The 22,848-nt window shown below is 60.3% G+C and overlaps 2 protein-coding genes across 5 annotated transcripts; both read right to left on the bottom strand.

The window, feature by feature from the left end:
* Positions 1-8: 8 nt before the first annotated feature.
* On the bottom strand, positions 9-9,159 carry GIPC3 (GIPC PDZ domain containing family member 3). Of its 2 annotated transcripts, XM_075903291.1 has the most exons (6): positions 7,520-9,159; positions 5,312-5,497; positions 3,293-3,473; positions 2,685-2,797; positions 2,340-2,421; positions 9-1,893 (listed from the first exon to the last, which is right to left on the bottom strand). In XM_075903291.1, the coding sequence occupies exons 1-6, from the start codon at positions 7,811-7,813 to the stop codon at positions 1,742-1,744; spliced, it is 1,008 nt and encodes a 335-aa protein (XP_075759406.1). In that variant the 5' UTR covers positions 7,814-9,159; the 3' UTR covers positions 9-1,741. The 2 variants fall into 2 exon arrangements, with proteins under 2 accessions (XP_075759406.1, XP_075759405.1); XM_075903290.1 differs by having other exon boundaries at positions 278-1,893; positions 5,312-7,661.
* A 138-nt stretch (positions 9,160-9,297) lies between these two features.
* On the bottom strand, positions 9,298-22,294 carry HMG20B (high mobility group 20B). Of its 3 annotated transcripts, none has more exons than XM_006114793.4 (10): positions 22,274-22,294; positions 17,674-17,776; positions 16,472-16,577; positions 15,919-16,122; positions 15,330-15,450; positions 15,094-15,146; positions 14,467-14,545; positions 13,748-13,963; positions 13,134-13,266; positions 9,298-12,359 (listed from the first exon to the last, which is right to left on the bottom strand). In XM_006114793.4, exons 2-10 carry the CDS (start codon positions 17,709-17,711, stop codon positions 12,347-12,349), a joined length of 963 nt encoding a protein of 320 aa, XP_006114855.1. In that variant the 5' UTR covers positions 17,712-17,776; positions 22,274-22,294; the 3' UTR covers positions 9,298-12,346. The 3 variants fall into 3 exon arrangements, with proteins under 3 accessions (XP_006114855.1, XP_075759407.1, XP_075759408.1); XM_075903292.1 differs by lacking the exon at positions 22,274-22,294 and adding an exon at positions 19,037-19,159 and having other exon boundaries at positions 17,674-17,779; XM_075903293.1 differs by lacking the exon at positions 22,274-22,294 and adding an exon at positions 18,284-18,910.
* Between the last annotated feature and the right edge of the window lie 554 nt (positions 22,295-22,848).

The raw sequence follows: 22,848 nt of genomic DNA, 5'->3' as shown, positions 1-22,848 counted from the left end.
TGCGTTTCATTGCAGGAGATCCACTGAGGGGCTTACGGGCCAGAGTGAGGCTGTGTGTCTGTACGGCTGTGTGTCTGTACGGCTGTATCTGTGAGTCTGTGTCTATACGGCTGTGTGTCTGTACGGCTGTGGCTGTGCCTTGTGTCTGTACGGCTGTGTCGCCGTACATCTGTATCTGTGAGTCTGCGTCTATACGGCTGTGTGTCTGTACGGCTATATCTGTGAGTCTGCATCTATACGGCTGTGTGTCTGTACAGCTATATCTGTGAGTCTGCGTCTATACGGCTGTGTGGCTGTGGCTGTACGCTTGTGTGGCTGTGCCTTGTGTCTGAACGGCTGTGTCGCTGTACATCTGTATCTGTGAGTCTGCGTCTATACGGCTGTGTGTCTGTACGGCTGTGTCGCTGTACATCTGTATCTGTGAGTCTGCGTCTATACGGCTGTGTGTCTGTACGGCTGTGTCGCTGTACATCTGAATCTGTGAGTCTGCGTCTATACGGCTGTGTGTCTGTACGGCTGTGTCGCTGTACATCTGAATCTGTGAGTCTGCGTCTATACGGCTGTGTGTCTGTACGGCTGTGGCTGTGGCTGTACGCTTGTGTGGCTGTGCCTTGTGTCTGAACGGCTGTGTCGCTGTACATCTGTATCTGTGAGTCTGCGTCTATACGGCTGTGTGTCTGTACGGCTGTGGCTGTGGCTGTACGGTTGTGGGGCTGTGCCTTGTGTCTGAACGGCTGTACCTTTTGTATGTCTGTGCATCTGTGTCTATGTGCCTGTGTCTGTACCACTGTGTCTGTATGGCTGTACATTTGTATGTCTGTGCGTCTGTGTGTCTGACTGTACTGCTGTACATACGTATGTCTGTGTGTGTGTCCATGGGTGAACCCCCAGAATGTTGTTTTTATCAGGGGCTGACCAGGCTCCACGGGCTCTGGGAGCCTGCGGTTGACCAGAGAGCAGCTGGCAGACCAGCCCCAGCAAGCCCAATGGGGAAGGGACTTTAGTCTGGACCCTTTAAAACTCACCCACGTTGGTTAGCTGGTGTTAGTGGCGGGGGGGGGGGGGGGCTCCTAGGGAAGCCGACTCTGCACCTGCGGGGCCCTTTCGGCCACTTGGGGCCCACGTTGCCCCCCCATTTCCCCACAAGCACCCGAGCCAGAACCCCGAGCTTTTGGGTTTGTTTTTAATCCACCTCCAGCTTGCCCATAATTCCGGGAGCTGGGGCTCTCAGCAACTCACCTACCACACGCCGTGAGCTCCCGTGGCCGCTCTCAGGAGCCCAGGCCCTGCTCCTGCCCATCAGCCCCCCCTCACCCCAGCCCTTCCCGGGCCCCCAGCCAGAGGCGAGCCCCGAGGGTCCCAGGCTGCGGGGCAAACGAGCAGAGAAACATGGAGGCTTTCAACAGCCTGAGGCTGTCTGGCTTCTCTGCCCCAGCCTTTGTCAGTGAACGTGGCTCCTCCATGCCCCCAGGTGGGGGGCCAGCCTGCCTGCAGGGGGAAGGTGGCAGGGCCCCCGCCCCAGTGCACACACCCTGCAGCCAGGGCAGCCCTTCACCCGCGTGGCCTCCCGTGGAACGGCCCCCACCTCGAGAGGAGCGGGGCTGGGCCTAGCCTGTGCCCCCGTCTCTCTAGGGCAGGAGCCCAGCCGCCCCACCGGGAGCAGGAGGGCGGGGGCTGCAGCCGGGTGGGAAGGGAGCACGTGGCCCAGAGGCAGGTGTCAGAGGCCGAGTGCTTTGCACCCCTATTTCCTGCCCCCCTTGGCTCCGCTGATGGCAGCCCAGACCTCGGCCACAAACTCGCCCGGGAATGCAAACTCGCCCAGCACCGAGTCCAGGCCCTTGGCAAAGTCCACGGGGCTCCGGCGCGCCTGGGCCACCTCCACCATGGTCGAGGCTGCAAAGAGAGAACTCAGCTCAGCCGGGGCTCTGGAGCAGACCCCGACCTCCCCGGGACAGGCCTCGGGGGGGGGGGGGGGCAGAGAGGCACCAGCCAGCCTGCCTCCCACGCCCCTGCCCTGCTCTGCCCTGCCCCCATCACTGGGCCTAGCCCCTCCCCCGCCCCCACAACCCCACCCTGGGCCCTGCCCCGCCCCCACCCCCACTACCCCACCCTGGGCCCCGCCCCCGCCCCCACTACCCCACCCTCTGCCCACCCTGAGACCTGGCCCTGCCCCCACCCCCACTACCCCACCCTGGGCCCCGCCCCCGCCCCCACTACCCCACCCTCTGCCCACCCTGAGGCCTGCCCCTGTCCCCACCATCACTGGGCCCAGCCCCTGCCTTGCCTGCCGCAGGTCCCCGACCCCGCTGCCCATGCCCTTCCCGCCCCGCCCTGCTCACCCAGCTCTACGTCCCGGATGCCCATGTAGCTCTCCAGCAGGTCGTCCACCCTCCGGGCGGCCTCCTCCTCCCAGGCGCTGGGCTGCGGGCAGGGGCCGGGTCAGCGGAGCCACCGTCAGGGCAACCATCTCGGCCCCTAAGCGCTGCAGGTTGCTGGCTCCGAGGGCCAGGCCAGGCTGGGGCAGGCCAGCGAGAGCCCTGGGTGCACCCACCCCAGGCCCCGGGGCGAAGGGAGTCACCAGGGTGCTGGTGGGGGAGGGGCTTTGGCCCGATGGACTCTGCTCTGCACCCAGGGGGGTTCCCTGGCCCGGCACGGATGCCTAGGGGGTCCCCCCCCCGACTTACCACCTCCTCCAGGCTGGCTGGGGCCCAGGCGCGCAGCCGCAGCGTCTCCCTGCCGCTGGCCACCCTGCCCTCGCCGGGGCACTTGCTGCTCTTGGTCCTCTGCCCAATCATATCTGGGGAGACGGGGGGGGGGGGGCGGTTCAGTGCGGGGCCCCGAGCCCAGCCCAGGATTGACCTGCCCCAGGCACCAGGGCCAGGACCCCGGTGAGAACAGCCCTGGGGCCAAGGTGGGGGCCTAGCACCCCCCTCTCCCCACTCCCGGAAAGTGAGTGGTCTCTGGCACGGACTGGGGAGGGTCAGGCCCACTGGGGCCTAGTAGAGGCTGGAGGGAGAACGGGGCTTTGCCAACTCGCTCCTCGAGGGCTGGGCCCCCAGATGGGAGCCCCCAGGGAAAACAGCCCATACCTGGGGGGGTGCATACACAGGGGGGTGCGCATACACCCAGGGGGTGCATATACACAGGGGGCATATACACAGGGAGGGGGCATATACACGGGGGGCACATACACAGGGAGGGGGCATATACACGGGGGGCACATACACAGGGAGGGGGCATATACACGGGGGGCACATACACACACGGGGGGGGGGGGGTGCACACAACTCACCAAAGGCCCTTTTGGGCTGCACCAGTCTCAGGGTGAAGGGCTGGGCCTTGGGCAGCTCCCGCAGCATCTTGGCAACGTCATAGTGGCGACAGCCCACGATGCTCTGGTCGTTGATGGCCTCGATGCTGTCTCCCACGCGCACCGCCTGCGCCCGGTTGATGATGCTCCCTTCCTTTATTCTCTGGGGGGGGGGGGGCACGGCCAGTCAGCACTGGGCAGCCCCCAAGGCCCAGCCCGGCCCCGGGGGGCAGCACTGCTGGGCAGAGCGGTGACCCTAGAGCTGCAGCCTGGGGCACCCGCATGGCAGGAGCTGCCATTTCTCCAGCCCCAGTTGCACGAGGGGCCCCGAGGTCTGCAAGGGGTACAGGGCATCACCCTCGCAGGGCCCGGCCGTAGGAGGGAGCCAGGATCAGCCCTTCTCGCCCTGGTCCCTGGCACTGCAGACAGCAGCCGGGGGAGGGGCAGTGCGCGGGGCACGTGGGGCCAGTGAGGGGTATATCACCGACGGGGATGTCTGTGCTGGCGAGGGCTGGGCAGTGGAGATTTCTCCAGTTCTCTGCCCCCAGACAGGAGCTGGGCTGGCTGCAGCTTCACTCCTGGCCCCAGAACATGGGGTTGCCCAGGTCTCTTCCCAGCCTCACTGTGCACCATGAGCTAGGGCGAGCGGATGCAAGCCCAGCCCCGGGGACGGGGCCGTCGGTGCCGCGAGCCCAGCCCCAGAGAGGAGCCAGGGGAAGTGATTTCATGGCTAAGACACAGCTGACCCGCTAGCCCAGCCTCCAGCAGGGCTCTGGCACAGGCTGGGTGCTGTGTGGCTCCAGTTCTGGCCTGGGACAGATTCAGATCCCAGCTCTGCTAGGTGAGGATTCCCTGCTCTGTTCCCTCCCTCAGAGGCACTTGGCCCAGGCCACGGTGGGTGGACAGGACACTGGGCTGGATGGACCTTTGGTCTGACCCATCACTGGCACCAGCTGCTTCTGAGGAAGATGTAAGAATTCCTACAGGCAGCTCTAGGTGAGCTACCCTAGGGCCTGGTCCCTCCAGCCCCCACAGCTAGAGGGTGGCTTGTCCCTGAAGCAGGGGGTCTCCCTTGGGTTATTTCCTGACTCAGGCTACTCTCCCTCCCTGAGGCAATGACCATGCCCTTCCCTGAGCCCTGCCAAGCTCTTGGCCTCTCGGGTACCTTGTGGCAGTGAGTTCCACAGGCCACCAGTAGGAAAAGGCATCCCCCTTGGATCAGTTTTGAATCGATCACTTTTCCATGTCATTGAAGGACTCCTATGTCGCCCCATGGGACGGGAGATCAGAGACCCCTAACCTGCCACCTCTGCTCTCTCAGCTGCCTCCTCAAACCAGCTCAACCTCCACTTGGTGAGGTTTCCCTACGTCCCCACTCATCCCCTCCACCGCTGTGTGCTGGGAGCCTGCCCCAGGGAATTCCCAGCTATCGAAGGGTCCATGAGAATAAATATCTGTCAATTTTGCTTCCGGCACATCCATCCCAAAGCCGAATTGTGTGAACCTGATGGGCCTTCTCCCAGGAACCAGCCTTCCCTGACCCCCTCCACAAAGTTTTGTCTTTTAATCAAACTGAAAACGGAAATACTTTTAAGACGTGCCACCCAGTGTCTCGTGAGTATTGTCTGTAGTTCAGTGATTCTTGCTCCTCCTCTCCTTTATGCCGGGTCAGACTACTACTCCCATGATGCACTAGGCTCTCCTCTCTTAGTGAGGCATCATGGGCATCAGACCCATAGTGCATCATGGGATTTGAAGTCCCGCTGGGGAGCAAGGTGAACAGAAAGCTGTAATACCCGAAGGCACCAGGAGCGCTCCTAACCCCAGACTGTCTGGGTGTCCGGGGCGCAGTTTTTTAACAAACACCAGACGTTTCCCACCAGAATCTGACAGCCACTTTTCACCAGATACCTAAGTTTCCACAAAGCCTGCTGGATAATTTGTGGCCACCCCTCATGCAGCTGTGGCCATTCCAGCCATGACCCTTGATGGAAGGCTCACCTTGATGAAGGCATAGCCTGCCCCGTTGTCGGTGATGGTCAGCCCCAGCGCATCCTCTGTCTTGGTCACCTCCACCTCCTTGGTCTCGCCCCGCACGTGGGCGAAGATGAAGTCCTCCAGACCGATCTGCCCCCCCAGCAGCTTCTGCATGTCCACCTTGTGGGTGTTGAGGGTGCAGAAGACGATCTGCCAGAGAGCAGCCCCTTCACCACCCTGCCTGCTGGGCGTGGGAACCCAACAATAGCCTGGCGGAGCAGCAGCTGGCATGCGCCAGAAGGGTGCACAGCTCCCAGCATCGTGATGCCCCTGCCCCGGGTTGGGAATGCTCCTCGCTTTGCTCAGTGTGAGTTGCAGACCCTGGATTCCTGCTTTCTGCCCTGGGGTGGGGGAGTCACTTCTGGATGGTGCATTAATGATCCTGTGAAAGGTGTTTGCCCCATGAAAAGGGAAACGGCCACTCGGGGAAGCAGGGCTTACGTTTGCTGGGGACGTTCCCATTCCCCACTGCAGCCCATGACCACACACGCCAGCCCCATATTATCGATGATCATCGTGTCTGTCACGGCAGCGCCCCAAGCCCGACCCTTGAGGCAAACGCCCTTCACACGATCTACAGCGCGCACCGATAAACGAATGAGCCCCAGAGCCGAGCTGGCCCCACCGACCTCCTTTGGAATGCCAGGGTTTGCAACTCAGGGAGCAAAATTAGATGCATTTTCTAACCAGAAACATGATGGGATTTTGCTCTGCTTTGTTGTGGCAGAGCCATGTTGGGTAATTAACCAGACTGGACTCAGTACAATTCCTGGCTTTGATGGATGCCCTGTAGCACGTGTCTTAGTTGACCTGTATCTCAGTTTCCCCATCTGTAAAATAGGGACAAACCTCCTTCCAGGTCTGCCGGTTGCATGGCTTGCTCTTCAGGGGCAGGGCCTGGCTGAGGGTGTATGTGCAGCACCCTGGTTCCAGGCCGGGGGGGGGGGGGGGGGGGGCTTCTGATGGTAACCAGAGAGTCACAGCTCACCTGGGCTCAGGGTCACTGCATTTCCCACAGGGGGACAGGACCCTCCTTCATCCTGGATGTCTGTTATCCTGCTGCTTGGGGGCGGGGGGGCTCGAACCCACCACTTTTCCCTTCCCAGGCAAGTGCCCTATCCACTGATGCACAGGAGAACCCACTCCATCACCTTACCTTTAGGGCATCCCTTATCCTGCCGGGGCAGCCTGGGTGTCAGCTGTCCTGCTGCTTCGAAGGGGGCCTCACCTCCCCAGGACAGCCACTCCCAGGTTCCCGAGGGATGGACCTCGCACCCTGGGAACACAGGATGGATAAGAGGGGCCCTGAAGGTAGGGAGGTTGGGGGGCTCCTCCAGTGGATAAGGTACCCACCTGCAGAGCCAGAGGTTCAGGGATCAAGCCCTGCCCCACCAGAGATAGCCAGCACTAGCTTGGCAACAGATAGACCCAGCACCCCTGGGACACAGGAAGAATGGGATGAGCAACTCACCCTCCAGCAGTGCATCAGTTAAGGTACCTGCCTCCAGAGCCAGAGGTCAAGGGCCCAAGCCCCACCCCCCAGAAACAGCCACACCCAACCACCCAAGAGATTGGGCTGGCACACTTGAAAGACAAAGGGGACCTGGAGACCCCCACAGCACACTCAGCTTTTTGCACAAAGCAGGCACCTGCCCCAGTTGCAGGTGACAAGCCCTAATGGGACAAATGCCCAGTTTTGCAGAAGTCAGGACAGAGCTTAAAGAAGGGAACTGTCCTGGCCAAAACGGGACACCTAGTTGCCCTCCAGCTACGCAAGTGAAAGGTGAGAGGCCCAGCTAAGAAACAAACCAGCCAGAGTTTTCTTCGTCACCCTACAGATTACACAGCCGCTTCTAGGCTTAGCTCTTCCCAAAGGTGGGTAAGACAGGGAAACTGAGGCATGGTCAGTCAGGCTGGGACTCAATCCCAGGTCTCCTCCCCACCCAGGGCTTTGTAAGGACCACAGAGGCACTGCGGGTAAAGACAGCCCCTGGTGCATTGGTAAGCCCCCGGGGGCCTGGAGAGCAGCCCAGTCCCACGGCACCAAACAGAGCAGCACCAACCAACTTGGCATTAGACCTCTGGTGAGCAGAGCCAGCCAGCTGGACTGTGCAGAGCTCCAAGCAGCTGTCTCGGCGCTCGGAGCTAGCTGCCGCCCCGCCCCCACCTCACCTCGGTGGGAGAGATGTCGAAGACCTCGGCGATTTTGGCATACAGCTCCTTCACGTTGGTGAAGCCCTCGATCTTGCCTGTGGGGCTGCCGTGGGCAAGCTGCGTGTGGAAGACCAGCCTGGGCCGGACCCGCGGGGTTGGCTGCGAGAGGGAAGCAGGACTGCTCTCTCCAGCGCGTCCCCCCTCAGGCGAGGCCTCCGTGGCCCCCTGCTCCGGGGACTTCCCGTTCTCCATGGGCTTCTCCTCCTCCTCCTCGCCTGCCTTCCTGCTCCGCCGGCCTGGTTGCTGCAGCATCCTGCTGCCCTGCTTCCAGGGCCACAACGGCAGCTGCCCCTGCTGAATTATAGATGGCTCCTGGCCCGGCGAATCTGATCCCTGGCGCACAGGTAATTCGAGGCGCGTCAGACGAGCTGCCCTGCACGCAGGCCCGGCTCCAAGCTGCAGGGCCCACGGGCTGGGAGGGCTCGCAAGTGCTACAGCCCCACAGGCAGCTGGGCTAAGGCAACCAGGGACCCAGGGCTTTGGCCACTCCACCCCCGCGGCTGTCAGCCAAGGGCCAGCGGGACTTTACCTCAGGGGAGAGGCCCTATGAACACGGCACCTTCCTGGGCAGTGACAAGGGGCCACTGGCAGCGAGGGAACCAGCACGTTTAGCATCTACACACACACGCCTCTGGTCACCCAAAGGCAGCAGCAGCCTCAGAAAACTGGAGCCGAACAAAGAGCCAGGCTCCCGAGGGCACCGCAGCCAAGCTCTGGAGAGACGGCTGGTCCCCCACTGCCCAGGAGCCGACGCCCCTAAGCAGAAGCCGCCGCTCCAGCACGCAGTCTCTGCGGGCCCCTGGGCCAGGGTTAGCAGTGTGTGGGAGCGATCGCTTCGGGGGAACGAGGTTTGCGGGTCACAGCCCCTCCCACACAGGGCTCTGTGCGACTTTTCCATGGCTTTTCACCTCAGAGCCATGGTGGAAGCTGATCCGTCCCGAAGGCAGCACCTCCAGTCCAGCGCCGGGCGGTTTCCTCGGATGGGAGAGCAGCAGCTAAGCTCTTGGCAAAAGCCAAGACAAGGAGATCAGGGCGAGAACTCGGAGTTCCGGGGGTGTTAATGGAAGCAAACCTCGCCCACGGCTGCGCTCTGCACCTGCCCCTTGCAGCGTCTTCATGCCATGCCTGCTGCCGTGGCTGCCACCACCTAGTCCTTAGCGCCGCAGGCCAAGGCTCTGCTCCATCTTCTGCCCCATCTCCTACAGGCTCCCCCCCCATTCCTGGGCGGGCTGCTGGGGAAACCCAGCTTGACTTTGAGAGGCCAGTGGGAGTTTGGGCAGAAAATAAAACCTCTCTCCTGCTGTGGGAGTTGAGCTGCATTGATCAGAAACGTGCAGGCTCCTCACACTGCACCACCAGGACAGGCACTTAGACGGGGTCCGTCTGCCAGGGAAGCCTGAGCAACATTTACTCGCCGCAGCTCCCCCGCATGGCCCTGCTTTGCGCAGGGGCTGGCCTGGGTGCGTCCTGAGGTCTCTTCCCACCCAAAGGGATGGTTCCGTGACTAATCCAGAGCAGGCCCTCACATCCCACATCCACTGCACGGAGGAGACAGCCGGGGCTAAGCTCCTTCTCGGTGTCCCTGCTGCAGCCAGGGGCTAAGCTCCTTCTCGGTGTCCCTGCTGCAGCCAGGGGTCCTGGTGTAACGGGGAATGGGGACCACTCAGCCACTCACAACACACGCACTTTGCCCACAATCCCCCCCCCCCACCGAACCCTTCACACAGGGCAGCAGACTGGGTCTCTACCCCTTTTTATTTGCACAAAACATCTCCCCGGTCTGAGGATGGCAGGCGGGAGCTGAAGTGCCGCGACACGGAGGTGCTTACAAAAACCAGCTCTCGCTGCGGCTCCGTGGCAGCCCCCCGGGGCTCACTGAAACGGAGCGCTAGTGACAGAGCGCCAGTAAGAAAATAAGTCTAACGCCACGAGCGGAGATCAGCGACTAACCCCCTCACCAGGACACGGAGTTACGACCCAGACAGACCCGGCAGAATGGGGGGAAGGCGCTTGTGCGACGGGCATGGCAGCTCCTGCACGAGGGGAACGTTTAAGCCACTGACGTTACTGGCTTAGGTGATGCAGAATGTGGGCGCGGGAGCAGTGGGCTCCAGCGTGCGCCCCCATCCCCGCAGACACTGGGGAATCTGGGCTCCCACTCTCCCCCTCCCCCAGAGAGGCAGGGCCCCCTGCAAGGCTGGAGGACACCCCCAGTCTGAGGGTCGGTGGCAGCGCTGGGAGATTATCCAGAGCTCTCAGGCCACTGCCCCTTGGAGTGGTGCTCAGCCAAGGCAGAGCGCGAGCCCAGGAGTTGGCCAGACCCCTACGAAATTCCGAATGGAGGCACAGACCCTTTGGAAATCTTAGTCCATGGAGGGCCAGGGCTCTGTGGACCACGCGCTGAAAAGCCCTATTGAGCGGGGCTGGCGCTGGGGGCGGGACAGGCAGTTCCAAGCAGCAGTGCACAGATCATAGAACCATAGAGCTGGAAGAGACCTCAGGAGGTCAAGTCCAGCCCCCTGCCCTAGGCAGGACAATCCCAATTAAATCAACCCAGCCAGGGCTTTGTCAGGTGGTCATCCCCAGGGAAGGACGGATGCTGCCACATGTCCCTGCAGTGCGGAGCCCCTACCGTACACCCCCCACACTAACCTCGTGCTCAGCTGCAGCTCCCTGCGACCAGGCTAGCAGGTGCCGCAGGCAAGTGGCAGGCCCCGACCGTGGCACAGTCATCTGGGCTCTGCTCTGCCCGCTAACAGCCCTGCACAGGTGCTGTGATGGGATCTGAACCCCTCAGCCCAGTGTGTCACGCTAGTGCCTCTGGCGCGGGCCACGCCAGCAGAGAGGGCTCAGCAACACGTGGCCCGGAGCGAGAGGGCGCCCCCACCACAAGGAGATGCTGGGGGCCGGGCAAACGACTCTTAGCTGCTCCCCGAGGGCCGGTCGCAGTCGACGTCAGAGCGAATTCCATCATTTCTTTGCAAAACGAACTGTCCAAGCCAGGCCGGGCCTGCGGCAAGGCCGTGCGGAGCCAGCACACGTCTCGTGGCAAGCCGGAAAGGTGAGCCCCCGGCTGACAATGGATGGCTGGCGTTGGCCAGGCTTGGGCTAAGCGGCTAAGTTGCTGCTATGCAGATGCTGGGGCTCAGCGTTCCGGGACCTACGGCCCAAACATCCGCACTACAATTATACCCTCGCCCGGGCCCAGGAGCCCAAATCAGCTGTGCTGCTCCGCATCTCTGCAGGATTGGCCAGGAGGGAGTGGGGCTCCTATCCCTACCCACGCAGAGCATGGCCCCCTTCTGCCAGGGCCCCGCTCTCTACCGTGCACGGCCTCGCCTTCCCGAGCTCCAGGCACCCAGGGAGCAAGCAACCCTCAGCCCCTCAGGACATCTGTGGGCTCAGGACAGGATGGCAGGGGGTGTAGTAACCCTGGAGACGCCTGCTACACCTCATGGCACAGGGCTTCACTGCAGAGTAACAGGAGACTAGCCTCCAGCTCTGAGCCTGGCCAGGGCGAGCAGCGTCTGAGCCAGCACGTCACTCCCCTGGGTGCCACTAGGACCTCGGGGGCACTTCCTAGGTGCTCTGTGCTGCAGGGAGCTGCTCTAGGAGTTTTTCCCCAGTTGTGGGAGACTGTGTCTGTCCTCCTGGGCACACGGGGAAATTATGGGAAGGTGCTGGAGGACTAGCACTGAGGGATTTAGCCAGCTAGCCCGGACTGAGAGCACCACCAAACTCAGGGGACAGGGCTGGATGTGTGGACGGGGGGGTTGAGGTACCACCCAGGTAAGAGCCTGGGTTAACTCAGCCGTGTAGGGCCCATCTACACCACCAACCCAAATGCAGACTGGGGCCTGTTCCAGGCAGCAGGACTGTCACCAGACGGATTGGGCTGGGCCTAGCCCAGTTCTGATCCGCTGGCCCCATCCTCTGGGGAAGGATCACTTGACGATGACCAGTTCTGTTCATTCCCTTTGGGCACCTGCCACTGTGGGCAGACAGGACCCGGGGCGATGGACCTTTGGTCTGACCCCGTCTGGCTGTTCTTCCACCACAGATATGGCCCCCAGCCAACTAAGGCAGAAGACACCTGGCTGAGGACAAGTGAGCGGGGCTGATCTTGGCATGCAGGCAGGGCCTCCCACACCTCCAGAGCAGAGTGCCCAGCCGAGCGACTTTAGGAGTCGGGGAGCAGAGGCCCCACCCCGCCTGCCCAGAGCTCGTTAAAGAGCCACAGCCTCCTGGGAGTGGGGTGTGAACGTGAGTCCGCAGCCAGCCTGCAGCAAGCGCCCAGGAGCAGCGTACTGGTGAGCAGCTTGCAGGCTGGCCAGTGGTTTAATTTCGCGCCGCTGCTGCAGGGTAGCCAGCACGGCTGCACAATTCTGGGGCCTGGATGGAGAACGGAGGGCCAGCCTGCAAGGGGCCTGCAGAACTTCCAGGAGTCTCGCTGGCCACAAGCAGCAGGGATCACATCCCACTGCGCTGAGCCCCAGCCCTGCCACTCAGCGAGCCAGGGGCAGCCAAGTGACCCCGCACGCTGCTCTGTGTCCCACTTGGGGGCCTGCCCCCCAGCCTCCACAAGAGCCCGGCCCAGTTCTCAGCTGCAGGGAAGGACCCAGAGTTACTCAGCCTGCTCCAAGCCCTTCTCCAGCAGAGATCTGTGCAAGGCAGAGCTGCTGAGGTGCGAGGCTCCGGCGGATTCCAGGCGTCAGGGTGGGCGGAGGGAGGTGGCCGAGGCTCCCAGGCTGAGTCAGTGCTGGGCCGCAGGCCACACCAGGCCTTTCATAAGTGTTCACTAAGAACAGGAAAGAAAAAGGCACGTGTGGGCACGCTCGGCTCGTCCTCAGCCAGGGGCGTTCTGTGTCTCTTCCCTGCTACCCACGCCTGCCTCCAGCCCACCCTGGGGATGTCCCTGAGGCAGATGGGGGAGATTTCAGCGTCTATGGCACCGCCCACCTAGGCAACAGTTGCCTGCAGGAGCAGATGCTGCGATGTGAACTCAAGGCCAGCGGGATGGGGAAGGGTGGGAGACAATCCCAGCAGGAAGAGCAGGACAGGCGATCCCAGGACATACCCTGCCCTGTCCCCCGGCTGCCATGGAAAACGGGGCCTCCCCAACCACGTGGGCCCCAAAACGTAGAGTTACAAGCCCCACGCATGGGCCCTCCAGTCACAGGTTGGCTCAGCACTGAGCTGGCCTGCGGATGCCCCGGGGGCATTTGGGCTGTTCTAGCTGCGTCCTAGGGCTGCGAGGGGGGGTCACAACAGGCTTGTGGCCTAGGCTGAGCACCACCGTGCAGAGTAGACCCCCCCCCCGCAGCCCCTGGCACCAGGCGTTTCCCAACTGGCACCGCCACACCGGGGTGTGACATGCTAGAGGGGACTCTCACGCTCCCGTTCACCCCCCCAAGAACGACCAAGGGAGCAGCCAAGCACCAGGGCAGCCTGAGTCAATTCCACCACATCCTCCTCTCGCCTGCCAAGAACTGGCTCCCCCAGCACCGATACGGCCTCCCCCCCAGAGCCGTGGGCACCGAACACCTGCCAGGCGAGAGCCAGCCCCGCTCACCTGGCTATCCGGGAGAGGATCTCCTTGATGCGCACAACCAGCTTCTCGTGCTGGAGGGGGTTGCTCTCGATGGCGCTGTGCAGTTTGGCCATGTAGAAATCCAGCGTGCCCAGCGTGGGGGTCTCTCCAGTGCCTGGGGACGGGGCCCGTTAGTCCCGAGCCGAGTCCCCTCGGGGGCCAGCGGTCCCGGCCTGGCACTCGAGGGGGTTGCCCACAGCCCTTTCACTGGATGGAGAGCTCCGCTCTGAGCCCAAGCCCCGGGGTCACCGCCCGGCTGGCCCGTTGCTCCCGGAGCGGATTTACCACAGTGGGCCTGTTGGGGAGGCCCCCGTGCCAAGCCCCCGTCTGCTCTGCACAGACGTTTCTCGGCAGGGGTTTGCCCTCTATCCCCTGCCCGCTGAGCCAGCCACAGCCCAGCCAGAGGGGGCTGCACTGCCACGCTGGCGGCGCCGCCAAGGGGGCTTCGGGAACGGCAGGGAGATCTCCAGGCCTCACGCCCCATCTCCAGCCAGCCACCCACGCGCAGAGCCCCACCGCCAGCCAGGGGGCTGTTCAGGGAGAGGCTCTCTGGGGGCGGCTCCCATGATCCTCCTCCCTCCGCTTCCTAAGCCCACCTGGGATGGGGAGGGCAGCGAAGCTGGTGGTCAGGGCCTGCCGGACAGACTGGAGCTGCTGCTGCAGGGCCAGCGTCTGCCTCTCCTCCAGCGCTAGCTCCTGCTCCAGCTTCTCCTTGGCGCAGCTCATGCTCTCCGTGTGCTTCTGCAGGATGGCGTTTTGCTCCTCAAACTCCGTGTTCATCTTCCGCAGGCGCCGCAGCTCTGCCTCCCGCGCTGCCCCACACAGACAGGGGGCGGGTCAGTGCAGAGAACAGGGAGGGCCCAGGCTCCCCCCAGCTTCAGATGGACCCGGGGCCAACCAGCGCTGCCATGGGCAACTTGGGTCATGGCAGAGCCCAGGGGCCCCAGCCAGGTGCTGCCCATGTTCTTGGCCCATTAGCCCCACACCCGGCCCATGCAGGGACAACTGAGGCAGAAGTCGCCTCGGGCAGGATGCTGGGGCCAGCAACTCCATTCCCCTGGCCCCCTGCCATGGTGCCGAGAGGCTCAGGCGGGAGGGGCCGGGTTTGCCTTTCTGGGCAGGAGCAGGCATCCGCCAGTGGGATGGGCTATGGCAGGCCAAGGGGCTTTACACCAGGGACCCTGGGCCTGCCCCGTGCGCATGGGAGGTGAAAACCCAGGGCCTGGCCAGGCTGTGCAGTGGCAACATGCTAGGGACCAAAACGCGGACTGGTCCCTGCCCCACGAGTGAAATCCTGTCCCCCCAGGCTCAGTACCTTTGTTCTGGTCCAAGAATTCCTCGGTGAAGATAGGCACGTCGAACGTGGAGAAGCCATCCCCGCCACAGTCCCCGCCCTGGCCGGGAGCGGACACCAGTTAATGGCCAGGGGCCAGCACAGGCCGACTCTAGGCTGAGGGTCGAACTCCCCTTTGCCTGGAGGGATCCCAGCCTCCCCTGGGGGTCACACACAGCTGCTCTGCGTCAGCCCAGGGGTTGGGGGAAGGCATCAAGGTGCAAGGAGCCCAGCCAATCCCAGCACAGCCCCACAGTCCCTGGCCTGGCACCTGGACAGGGTATTTTAAAGGCTGCACAATAACTGCCCACGACTGTTACAGGCTCAGCTCCACATGCTACAGCCCAGTCTGCAGCCAAGACCCCGTCACACCCTTCAGCCACAGTCACATGCAGCAAGTCTGCCAAGGACCATTAGGTGGCAGGGGAGAGACAGGAAGCCCCTGGCATGGTGCCCTAGGCGGGAGCTGTCTGTGCCCTGCATGGAGCCAGGCCCCTCTTCACCCCTCACCCCCCACATGCAGCTGGAGAGCTCCCCCAGCTGGCACCTGGCTCCCTAGCCCCACCCCCAGGCACTGCCTGCTCTGGGGAGAGCCACCGGGGTACTTACCTTGTGCAAGTGCCCATTCAGCAGAGTATTCACAGACGCAGAACCAGCATCCTCTGGGGGCACAAAGGGGTCAGAGGTTACTCCCCTCATCCTGCCATGCCAGGGCCACTTTTCAGCACATGGCAGTGAAAGACATGCTGCCAGCTCCTTCCCCGCCCCCGGGGTCCACAGCGCTTCCAGTCCCTCAGTGCCAGTGGGGGCAGGACAGGAGCTGAAACCCAGCCCCCCGCACCAACCTTTCTTGATCTTCTTCTCCTGGATCTTCTCTGTGCACATCTTGTAGGCCTCCGACTGCTGGTACTCCCGCAGCTCCTTCATGTACTGCTGCTTCTCGCGCTCCGCCTCGTCCAGGTACCGCTGGAACCACATGGGGTCATGGCACAGACCACAGCGCAGCCCTAGACAATACCCCCCAGCCCGGATCCCAGCAAATATTCCAGGGCGTGACTCCTGGAGTCTAGCCCAGCACGCAAGGCCCTGCTCCCTCGGCTGCCAATGGCAACCCAACCAGGTAGCCATGAGGAGTCCGCTACTGGCCGACACCCCAGCCTCCAGTCGAGCCGCTAGACATACGCCCTGCAGGTACGGACGGGAACAGGCCCCAAACACAGAGCACTGCAGCTGATTAGGCAAAAGCTTTGGGACCCGTCCCACGGACCCCACCCAGCCTCCCTTGGACGCAGCCTATCCTACTCACGAGAGGTTCTTGCATGGGGCTGGTGGTGCGGGACGGGGCCAACAGCCTGAGTGGGTACGGAGCATGGCTGGCAGCCGGGTCCCATGGCCGGGCTAACACAAGGGGTGACTCCCCATCTCCCCCAGCACCTGTTTGTCCACAGGCTGTAGTTTGCTCCATTCAGCTCCCAGCATCTTGGTGATCTCCGGGAAGGGCAGGTCGGGATGCTGCATGCGGATCTGCTCACGGCGTTCGTTCAGGAAGCGGACATAGCCCGTCACCGGGGCCTTGGGGCCATTGGGCAGGATCTTCTTCCTCTTCTTCCCTTTGGGCCAGCCTCTCTTCTTCACTGGCTGTTGCCCCACAGCAGGGGAGGGAAAGAAACCAACCAACATGCTGGACTGGAGCTCAGTGACCGCGTTGGCAGGGGTGAGGTACAGAGCGCCTTGCAATCCTGTGCAGTTAGCCCCCCCAGGCCCAGAGCCACTGGCCGTTCTTCCCAGCCCTGTGCTGCAGCACAAGGCCCCCCAGCATGCGACAGCTGCGCTAGGACTACTGCCACGTGAGCAAATGCATGTCTGTGCACAGGCTTACGCACAAAACCCCAGCAAAGCAGCTCCCGGTTGGACCCAACCCCCCACTCCCTGCAGCGCTGTAACCCAGCCGCCACTGCACCGTCCTGCTGCACTAGCGCCAGCTCACCTCCTCCTCACCAAGGGGCTTCTCGTTACTGGTCCGGGGAACCTCCCCCTTCTCCTGCTTGATGGCCACCAGGAAGTTCCCATGCTGGCCTTTGCCAGTGGCATGTCTGCAACCGGAAAGCTTGTGTCACATGGGGATGGGGGAAGGGCTGGCAGACACTACTGGGATGGTACTGCCAGTGCACCACAACTGCACAACTGTAACAGACTGGTGAGGTATTTGAGTTAATACTGCATGACAATCTGACTGGAAAATTAATACTCTCCACTATCAATGAAGCATTAAATGGATTACGAATTGGCTAACAGAGAGATCTCAAAGAGGAGTTGCCAATGGGGAACCATCACTGAACAGATGTGTTTGTAATGGGCTTCTCAGGGACTGCTACCAGGTCTGATGCTATTCAACATGCTCATCAATGACCTGGAATTAAACACAACATCAGCATCGATCATGTTTGTAGAGGGGTAACTAATGCTGAGGACAGGGCAGTCAGACAGAGTCATCTGGAGCACCTGGTAAGCGTACAACCAAATGCCAAGTTATTCATCTAGGACCAAGGAAAGGGGCTTGGGGTCACAATGGAGAAGCACCTTAACATGAGCTCTCAGTGCGACACTGTGACAAGAAGCACTTTGATGCAACCCTTGGATGTCCAAACCAGGAGTAGCAAGCAGGAGCAGGGAGGAATTTTACCTCTGCATGTGTTGGTGAGACTTTGCATCCAGCTCTGGGATCTGCATTTTAAAAAGGCTCTTGAAAAATTGGAGGTGATGTAGAAAAGAGCCACAAAAATGATCTAGAAAAATGCCTCACAGTGAGAGACTTAATGAGCTCTATCTGTTTGATCAAAAGCTGACTTGATTACAGCCTATATGTACCTGGGGCAAAAATACCGGGACTAATGGAGCCATTTAATCTACCAGAGAGGGAGTGACCAAGAACCATAGGCTCAAAACTGAAGCTAGGTAAATTCAATCAGAACTTAGGAGCAACATTTTACCAGTGATGGTGATTAATCATTGGAACAAACTACAAAGGGAGCCTCCATTTGTTGATGGCTTCAAGTGAAGCTCTCTTAGTTTATTACCTAGACTTCATTGCTTTCAGGCACTACAAGTCCTGTCATCATCACCATGGCAACAGCAACAAACAGTTGGCCTGTTGCATTCTGGTAAAGGGAAAGAGCCTGCAACACTTACAAGATCCCAGTGGCCAGCTGTTTTGCACCATGCGACATGACGAATTTCTGCAGACACCACCTTAGAGCACCAGGAAATGCTCAAGCAGCTCAGACCAGGCCACCTGTAATGCGCAATCAAGTTTCATTATAGACATTTCAGCAACCAGGCAGCAAGGTGAAAGGTTATTGAAAATTGGAGGCAGCAAACCACCCAGCACCAACTGAGCTAGCTACAGTCCAGCTAAAACAAGGCCCCAGTGCCTATCTGGCAAATCCCATTCATAGACTCCTGCTTCGATGACTAGGGCTCAGGACTCCTGGCTTCTACTGACAGCTAAGATACTAGCTCATTGTAATAGAAATGTAGCCGTGTTAGTCTGGTGTAGCTGAAGCAAAATACAGGACTATGTGGCACTTTAAAGACTAACAAGATGGTTTATTAGATGATGAGCTTTCGTGGGCCAGACCCACTTCCTCAGATCAAATACATAGCTCATTGTGTGACATTTGCACAAGTCACTGCCCTTATCCCCTCTAGAAGCAAAAAGATCAATGCACAAAACAAAACAAGGCTATTTAAACTGCAAGCTTAACACAGCACCAAAAATATATTCGGGATTTAAAGCAACCTTGGCACAGCAGGCACAGGTAACAGTCTGACTAGCAGCTGTTTTGCTGGGCAGGCCAGAGAGCTGATGTTGCTTGGGGAATGCTGAAGCTATTTCCTCATTCACTTATTTCAATTTATATAATACACGTTGCTCATTCATAGAACCATAGAGCTGGAAGAGACCTCAGAAGCTCATCAAGTCCAGCCCCCTGCTCTAGGCAGGACCAATCCCAACTAAATCAACCCGGCCAGGGCTTTGTCAAGCCGAGACTTAAACCCCTCTAGGGATGGAGGCTCCACTACTCCCTAGGGAACCCAGCCCAGTGTTTCCCCACCTGCCTAGTGAAATAGTTTTTCCTAATATCCAGCCTGGACCTCTCCCACCACAACTGGAGAAGCTCTAGAGCCCGGACCCACGATTAATGGCACCAAAAAGGCCCAATTCTCTACTGCAGCTCGCAAGCTCAACTTTAGTGAGTTGAAACCTGCCCTGGTGCCACCAAGCCTCGGGGAGGGCTGCACGGGCTCCTCGCCCCAGCACCCCCCCCCCTTAAAGCTGGGGAAACTGAGGCACGGAGCATCCAGGGGTGACTTGGGCAAGGCCGCACGGTGAGTCAGTGGCAGAGGCGGACCCCCCCCCCCCGCGGGAGAGTCACAGGCCGGAGAGGGGAGCGGGGGGGGGCTCAGCCCCCTCCTGGCCCCGCCCCCAGCGGCTCCCGCCAACCCCCCCCAGCTCAGCCCCCCTCCCCCCACTTTCCCCCCAACTTCCCTGGCTCGGCGGCCCCGTCTCTCTCTCAACCGCCCTTCCTCGCTCCGCCCGGAGCCGGCCCCGCATTGGCTCCCCGGGAGGCCGGAGGCAGACAGCGCAGGCGGTGATTGGTTCCGTCAGAAGCAGTGGGCGGGGCGGTGGCTTTGCGCGGCCGCGTCAGGTTCGGTTGCGCGCGGCTGTGCCCCAACCAATCAGAAATCGGCTTCCGGAGCCGGGCCCAGGAGAGAGTCTTAAAGGGCCAGTTACCCGAAGTGATCGACCCCCCTTGGCCAAAGTAGCCAGGGCCCGCCCCCCCCCAGAGCCAGGGCCCGCCCCCCCCCGAGCCAGGGTCAGTGACCCCCCCCAGAGCCAGGGCCCGCCCCCCCCGAGCCAGGGTCAGTGACCCCCCCCCGAGCCAGGGTCAGTGACCCCCCCCCGAGCCAGGGCCCCCCCCAGAGCCAGGGTCAGTGACCCCCACAGGCAGGGCCCGCGCCCCCCCCAGAGCCAGGGTCAGTGACCCCCACAGGCAGGGCCCGTGCCCCCCCCAGAGCCAGGGTCAGTGACCCCCCCCCAGAGCCAGGGTCAGTGACCCCCACAGGCAGAGCCCGTGGCCCCCCCCCCAGAGCCAGGGTCAGTGACCCCCCCCCCAGAGCCAGGGTCAGTGACCCCCCCCCCAGAGCCAGGGTCAGTGACCCCCACAGGCAGGGCCCGTGCCCCCCCCCCCCCAGAGCCAGGGTCAGTGACCCCCACAGGCAGGGCCCGTGCCCCCCCCAGAGCCAGGGTCAGTGACCCCCCCCCAGAGCCAGGGTCAGTGACCCCCACAGGCAGGGCCCGCGCCCCCCCCAGAGCCAGGGTCAGTGACCCCCACAGGCAGGGCCCGTGCCCCCCCCAGAGCCAGGGTCAGTGACCCCCCCCCAGAGCCAGGGTCAGTGACCCCCACAGGCAGGGCCCGTGCCCCCCCCCAGAGCCAGGGTCAGTGACCCCCCCCCCCAGAGCCAGGGTCAGTGACCCCCACAGGCAGGGCCCGTGCGCCCCCCCCAGCCTAGAGCTAGGGTCAGTGACCCCCCCACAGGTAGGGTCTCTTCCCTCAGGGCTCAGCCCCTAGCCAAGGTCTGTACCCCCTGCCCCTAGACAGGGTTTGCATCACTCTCCCCCCCACAGCCAGGGGCTCCCCTTCCCCCCAGAGCTAGGGTTTGTGATCCCCCACCTCGGACCTGTGAACCCCCCCGGTCACCCCAGCCAGGGTTTCTACCCTGCACGCAAACTCACCCCAGCCAGGGTCTGTACTTCCCCTCCCCCCCGCACTAACACACCCCAGCCAGGGTTTCTAGCCACCCCCAAGCTCCCAGTAGAGGCTCTCAGTCCCCTATATCATGCCTCCCACACAGAGTCAGGACCCCACAAAACTTGCTTGGTTCTATCCAAGTCTCTAGCATTTTGTGAATCTGCCTCAAATCACGCATGAGGGGCTGTCATTTGTGGCCTTGGCTTAGATTCAGAGGAGCCCCAGAAATGCAAAAACAGGGTGTGCAACCCCCATGGGATGGGAAAGAGGCATCAATGGCTCCGGGAATCCCCACGGACCAGATGCACAGAGCCATGCACAGTCACAACGGCAATACCCAATGGCCACAGTGGATCTGGCTCCAGAGCTGCTATCAAAACCATCTTCAAGACACAGATAGAAAATAGATTCACTCGGTCAGTGTCTCTTGCCATGCTAGTAACATGCCAATGCCCCAGCCCAGGTGTCATGCTTCCCACATGGGACCCAGGGCTGGGAGGCACCTCGTTACCACATCCCGTGAGCATGAGGAAACCTCATCAGTGCCTGCTGGGAGTCAGCCCCCCAACACTCCTTCTCCTCTCTCTCCAAGTTAGCAGCTGCCAAACTCCAACCCCATGAGCATCTCCTTGGAGCGTCCAACGTCCGGTCCACCGGACACTCGCAGTGTTCACAGATTTGCTGCTTCCAAAGAAACAGCTTTGCCTCAGATCACTGCTCTGCTTAACCGCAGCACTCATCTGTTTGCAGTGAAATCAGGCCTAAGTAATAGCAAGTGGAGAAACTGGAGACAAATTGTTACATATAAACCAAAATGCTAACAAGCATTCTAGAGTCTCCATCTCCTTAACAAGATACTTTTTGGCCCCTGGAATATCACTCTCCGCCATTTTCTAGCCTCTCCTGTCAACACAAACACCTGTAAAACTTGCCTCCTTGGTGTATTCCCTTGAGCCCTCCAGACAGACCTTAATAATCCTTCATCCTAAAGAGGATCCCCTTGCTGTTTGGTTTTCCTGTGACGTTTTCTTGTAGATTTCACAGCCTGCTGCTGCCCAGACCAATGCTGGGAGGGCCACAACATACTGCACACACGAGAAGATTAGGTGATGTGCCTCTGTTACCCCCTGCCTGAAAGGTACATGTCTGAGGCACGTCACCTCCTGGTGACCTGCCTTAATTTTCAATATAGAGACATAACTCATTAAATAGCAGCTGTGTGTACATTTCGCAATGATGGGCTGCTGGATCTCAGGAGAGGTATCACACGCCACTCACCTGTTATGCGTATGTCTGATCCAGGGGACCCCTGTAGAACTCAGTACATTCGCTATGCTCTTTCTCCATTGGCCCCATGAGGACCTGGGGTCACTTGGGCCCACCCCCAGGCTGCCTCAGACCACCCTTTTCTGCTCCTCCCATCCCAGCTGCTGAAATTGACATATCTGAATCGAGACAGTCACAGCTGAAAGAAGCAATGGGAACCAACCCCTGGATTTTTAAAAAAAACCTTCACGTCAGGTTAAATTCTGTGCTTAGATCTCACTGTATTTGCAAGCCTAAAATAGATCTGAATAATTCAGAATAATCCTGCACAAAATTTGATTCGGAATAGTCCTAAATTATATTAGGGCTGCCTAGTTGCCAACTCTCTGTGACATCTCTAATTTGATCACCATAATATTTAAAACCATTACTGGTTGCTGGAAGGATCTTTCCTTTGTAAACACAAATTCTTGGTTTAACTCAGGGTGCTTAGGAGATCATAACACTTAGCACTTTATAGCAGTTCACATTTCCAAGGGCTGCACAATGTCAGTTCATTAATAAAGCTGACGAAGCTTACTGTAGCTACTAAGTGCAAAAATATTTGGCATAAAGATACATGTCATTCTGTTTAAAGATTCACACGGTGCTTTTTTTTCCTTTATAATTGCAAGTGGCATATTGCTTTCCAGGGTACTTGACATGCTTACTCTGTATATATGTTGGTCCCTCTTTGATCTTAATGGGGAGCCAAAGTTCAGGGTCTTCCAAGTTGTTTCTGCTGGGAGAGAGTGAAAATGGATTGAGGAGTCAGGCATTCCTTTGGTGTAATCCTGTTTAGTTACAAAGAACAGGCCCAGAACCCGGTTTCCCTGACCCCAGCTGGAATCAAAACAACAGCAGACCATTTCTTTGCTCCCAGCCCCTTGTGGGCAGCACTCAGCCCCAAACCTCTCCCAGCTTTTCTCAGGGTTGCACGTCCAGCGATTCTTCAGGCTGAGTATGGCTTTCTGCTCCTTTGCTGGGCCTGAGTCCATGAAGGTTCCCCTGCTTCTCTCTCACACACCCCACGGGTACGATCTGCTCCCATTTAAATCCCAGCTTCATTAGCAGTTTCGATGTGCCTCATCTACATCTCTCTGTCGACAGAGGTGCTGTCTAGACGTAGCCATAGTGGCCTGTTTCACCTGCACAGCCTCCTTTCACTTTGGCTTCTTGGGCCCTTCCTTGCTTCTGGTCTCTTTTGGACCCCACCCCTTCACCTCCCCCCACTCCCGCCTGTTCC

This window comes from Pelodiscus sinensis, chromosome 19 (assembly GCF_049634645.1).
Source record: "Pelodiscus sinensis isolate JC-2024 chromosome 19, ASM4963464v1, whole genome shotgun sequence".
Classification (NCBI taxonomy): domain Eukaryota; kingdom Metazoa; phylum Chordata; order Testudines; family Trionychidae; genus Pelodiscus; species Pelodiscus sinensis.
The sequence above is the reverse complement of the archived record's forward strand: the minus strand, read 5'-3'. Positions and strand labels throughout refer to the sequence as shown.

Bases quoted from the DNA above. Each gene is read 5' to 3' on its own strand.
- GIPC3 (XM_075903290.1), bottom strand. From the start codon at position 5,809: ATGGGAACGTCCCCAGCAAACGTAAGCCCTGCTTCCCCGAGTGGCCGT. The intron at 2,798-3,292 runs GTGAGTTGTGTG...CCGTCTCCCCAG, and splicing joins GCAGCCCAAAAGGGCCTTTG to ATATGATTGGGCAGAGGACC. The intron at 1,894-2,339 runs GTGAGCAGGGCG...CTCTCTTTGCAG, and splicing joins CATCCGGGACGTAGAGCTGG to CCTCGACCATGGTGGAGGTG.
- HMG20B (XM_006114793.4), bottom strand. From the start codon at position 17,711: ATGTCGCATGGTGCAAAACAGCTGGCCACTGGGATCTT. The intron at 16,578-17,673 runs GTAAGTGTTGCA...TTCCGGTTGCAG, and splicing joins CAGCTGGCCACTGGGATCTT to ACATGCCACTGGCAAAGGCC. The intron at 15,451-15,918 runs GTGCTGGGGGAG...ATGTGGTTCCAG, and splicing joins TACAGCCTGTGGACAAACAG to CGGTACCTGGACGAGGCGGA.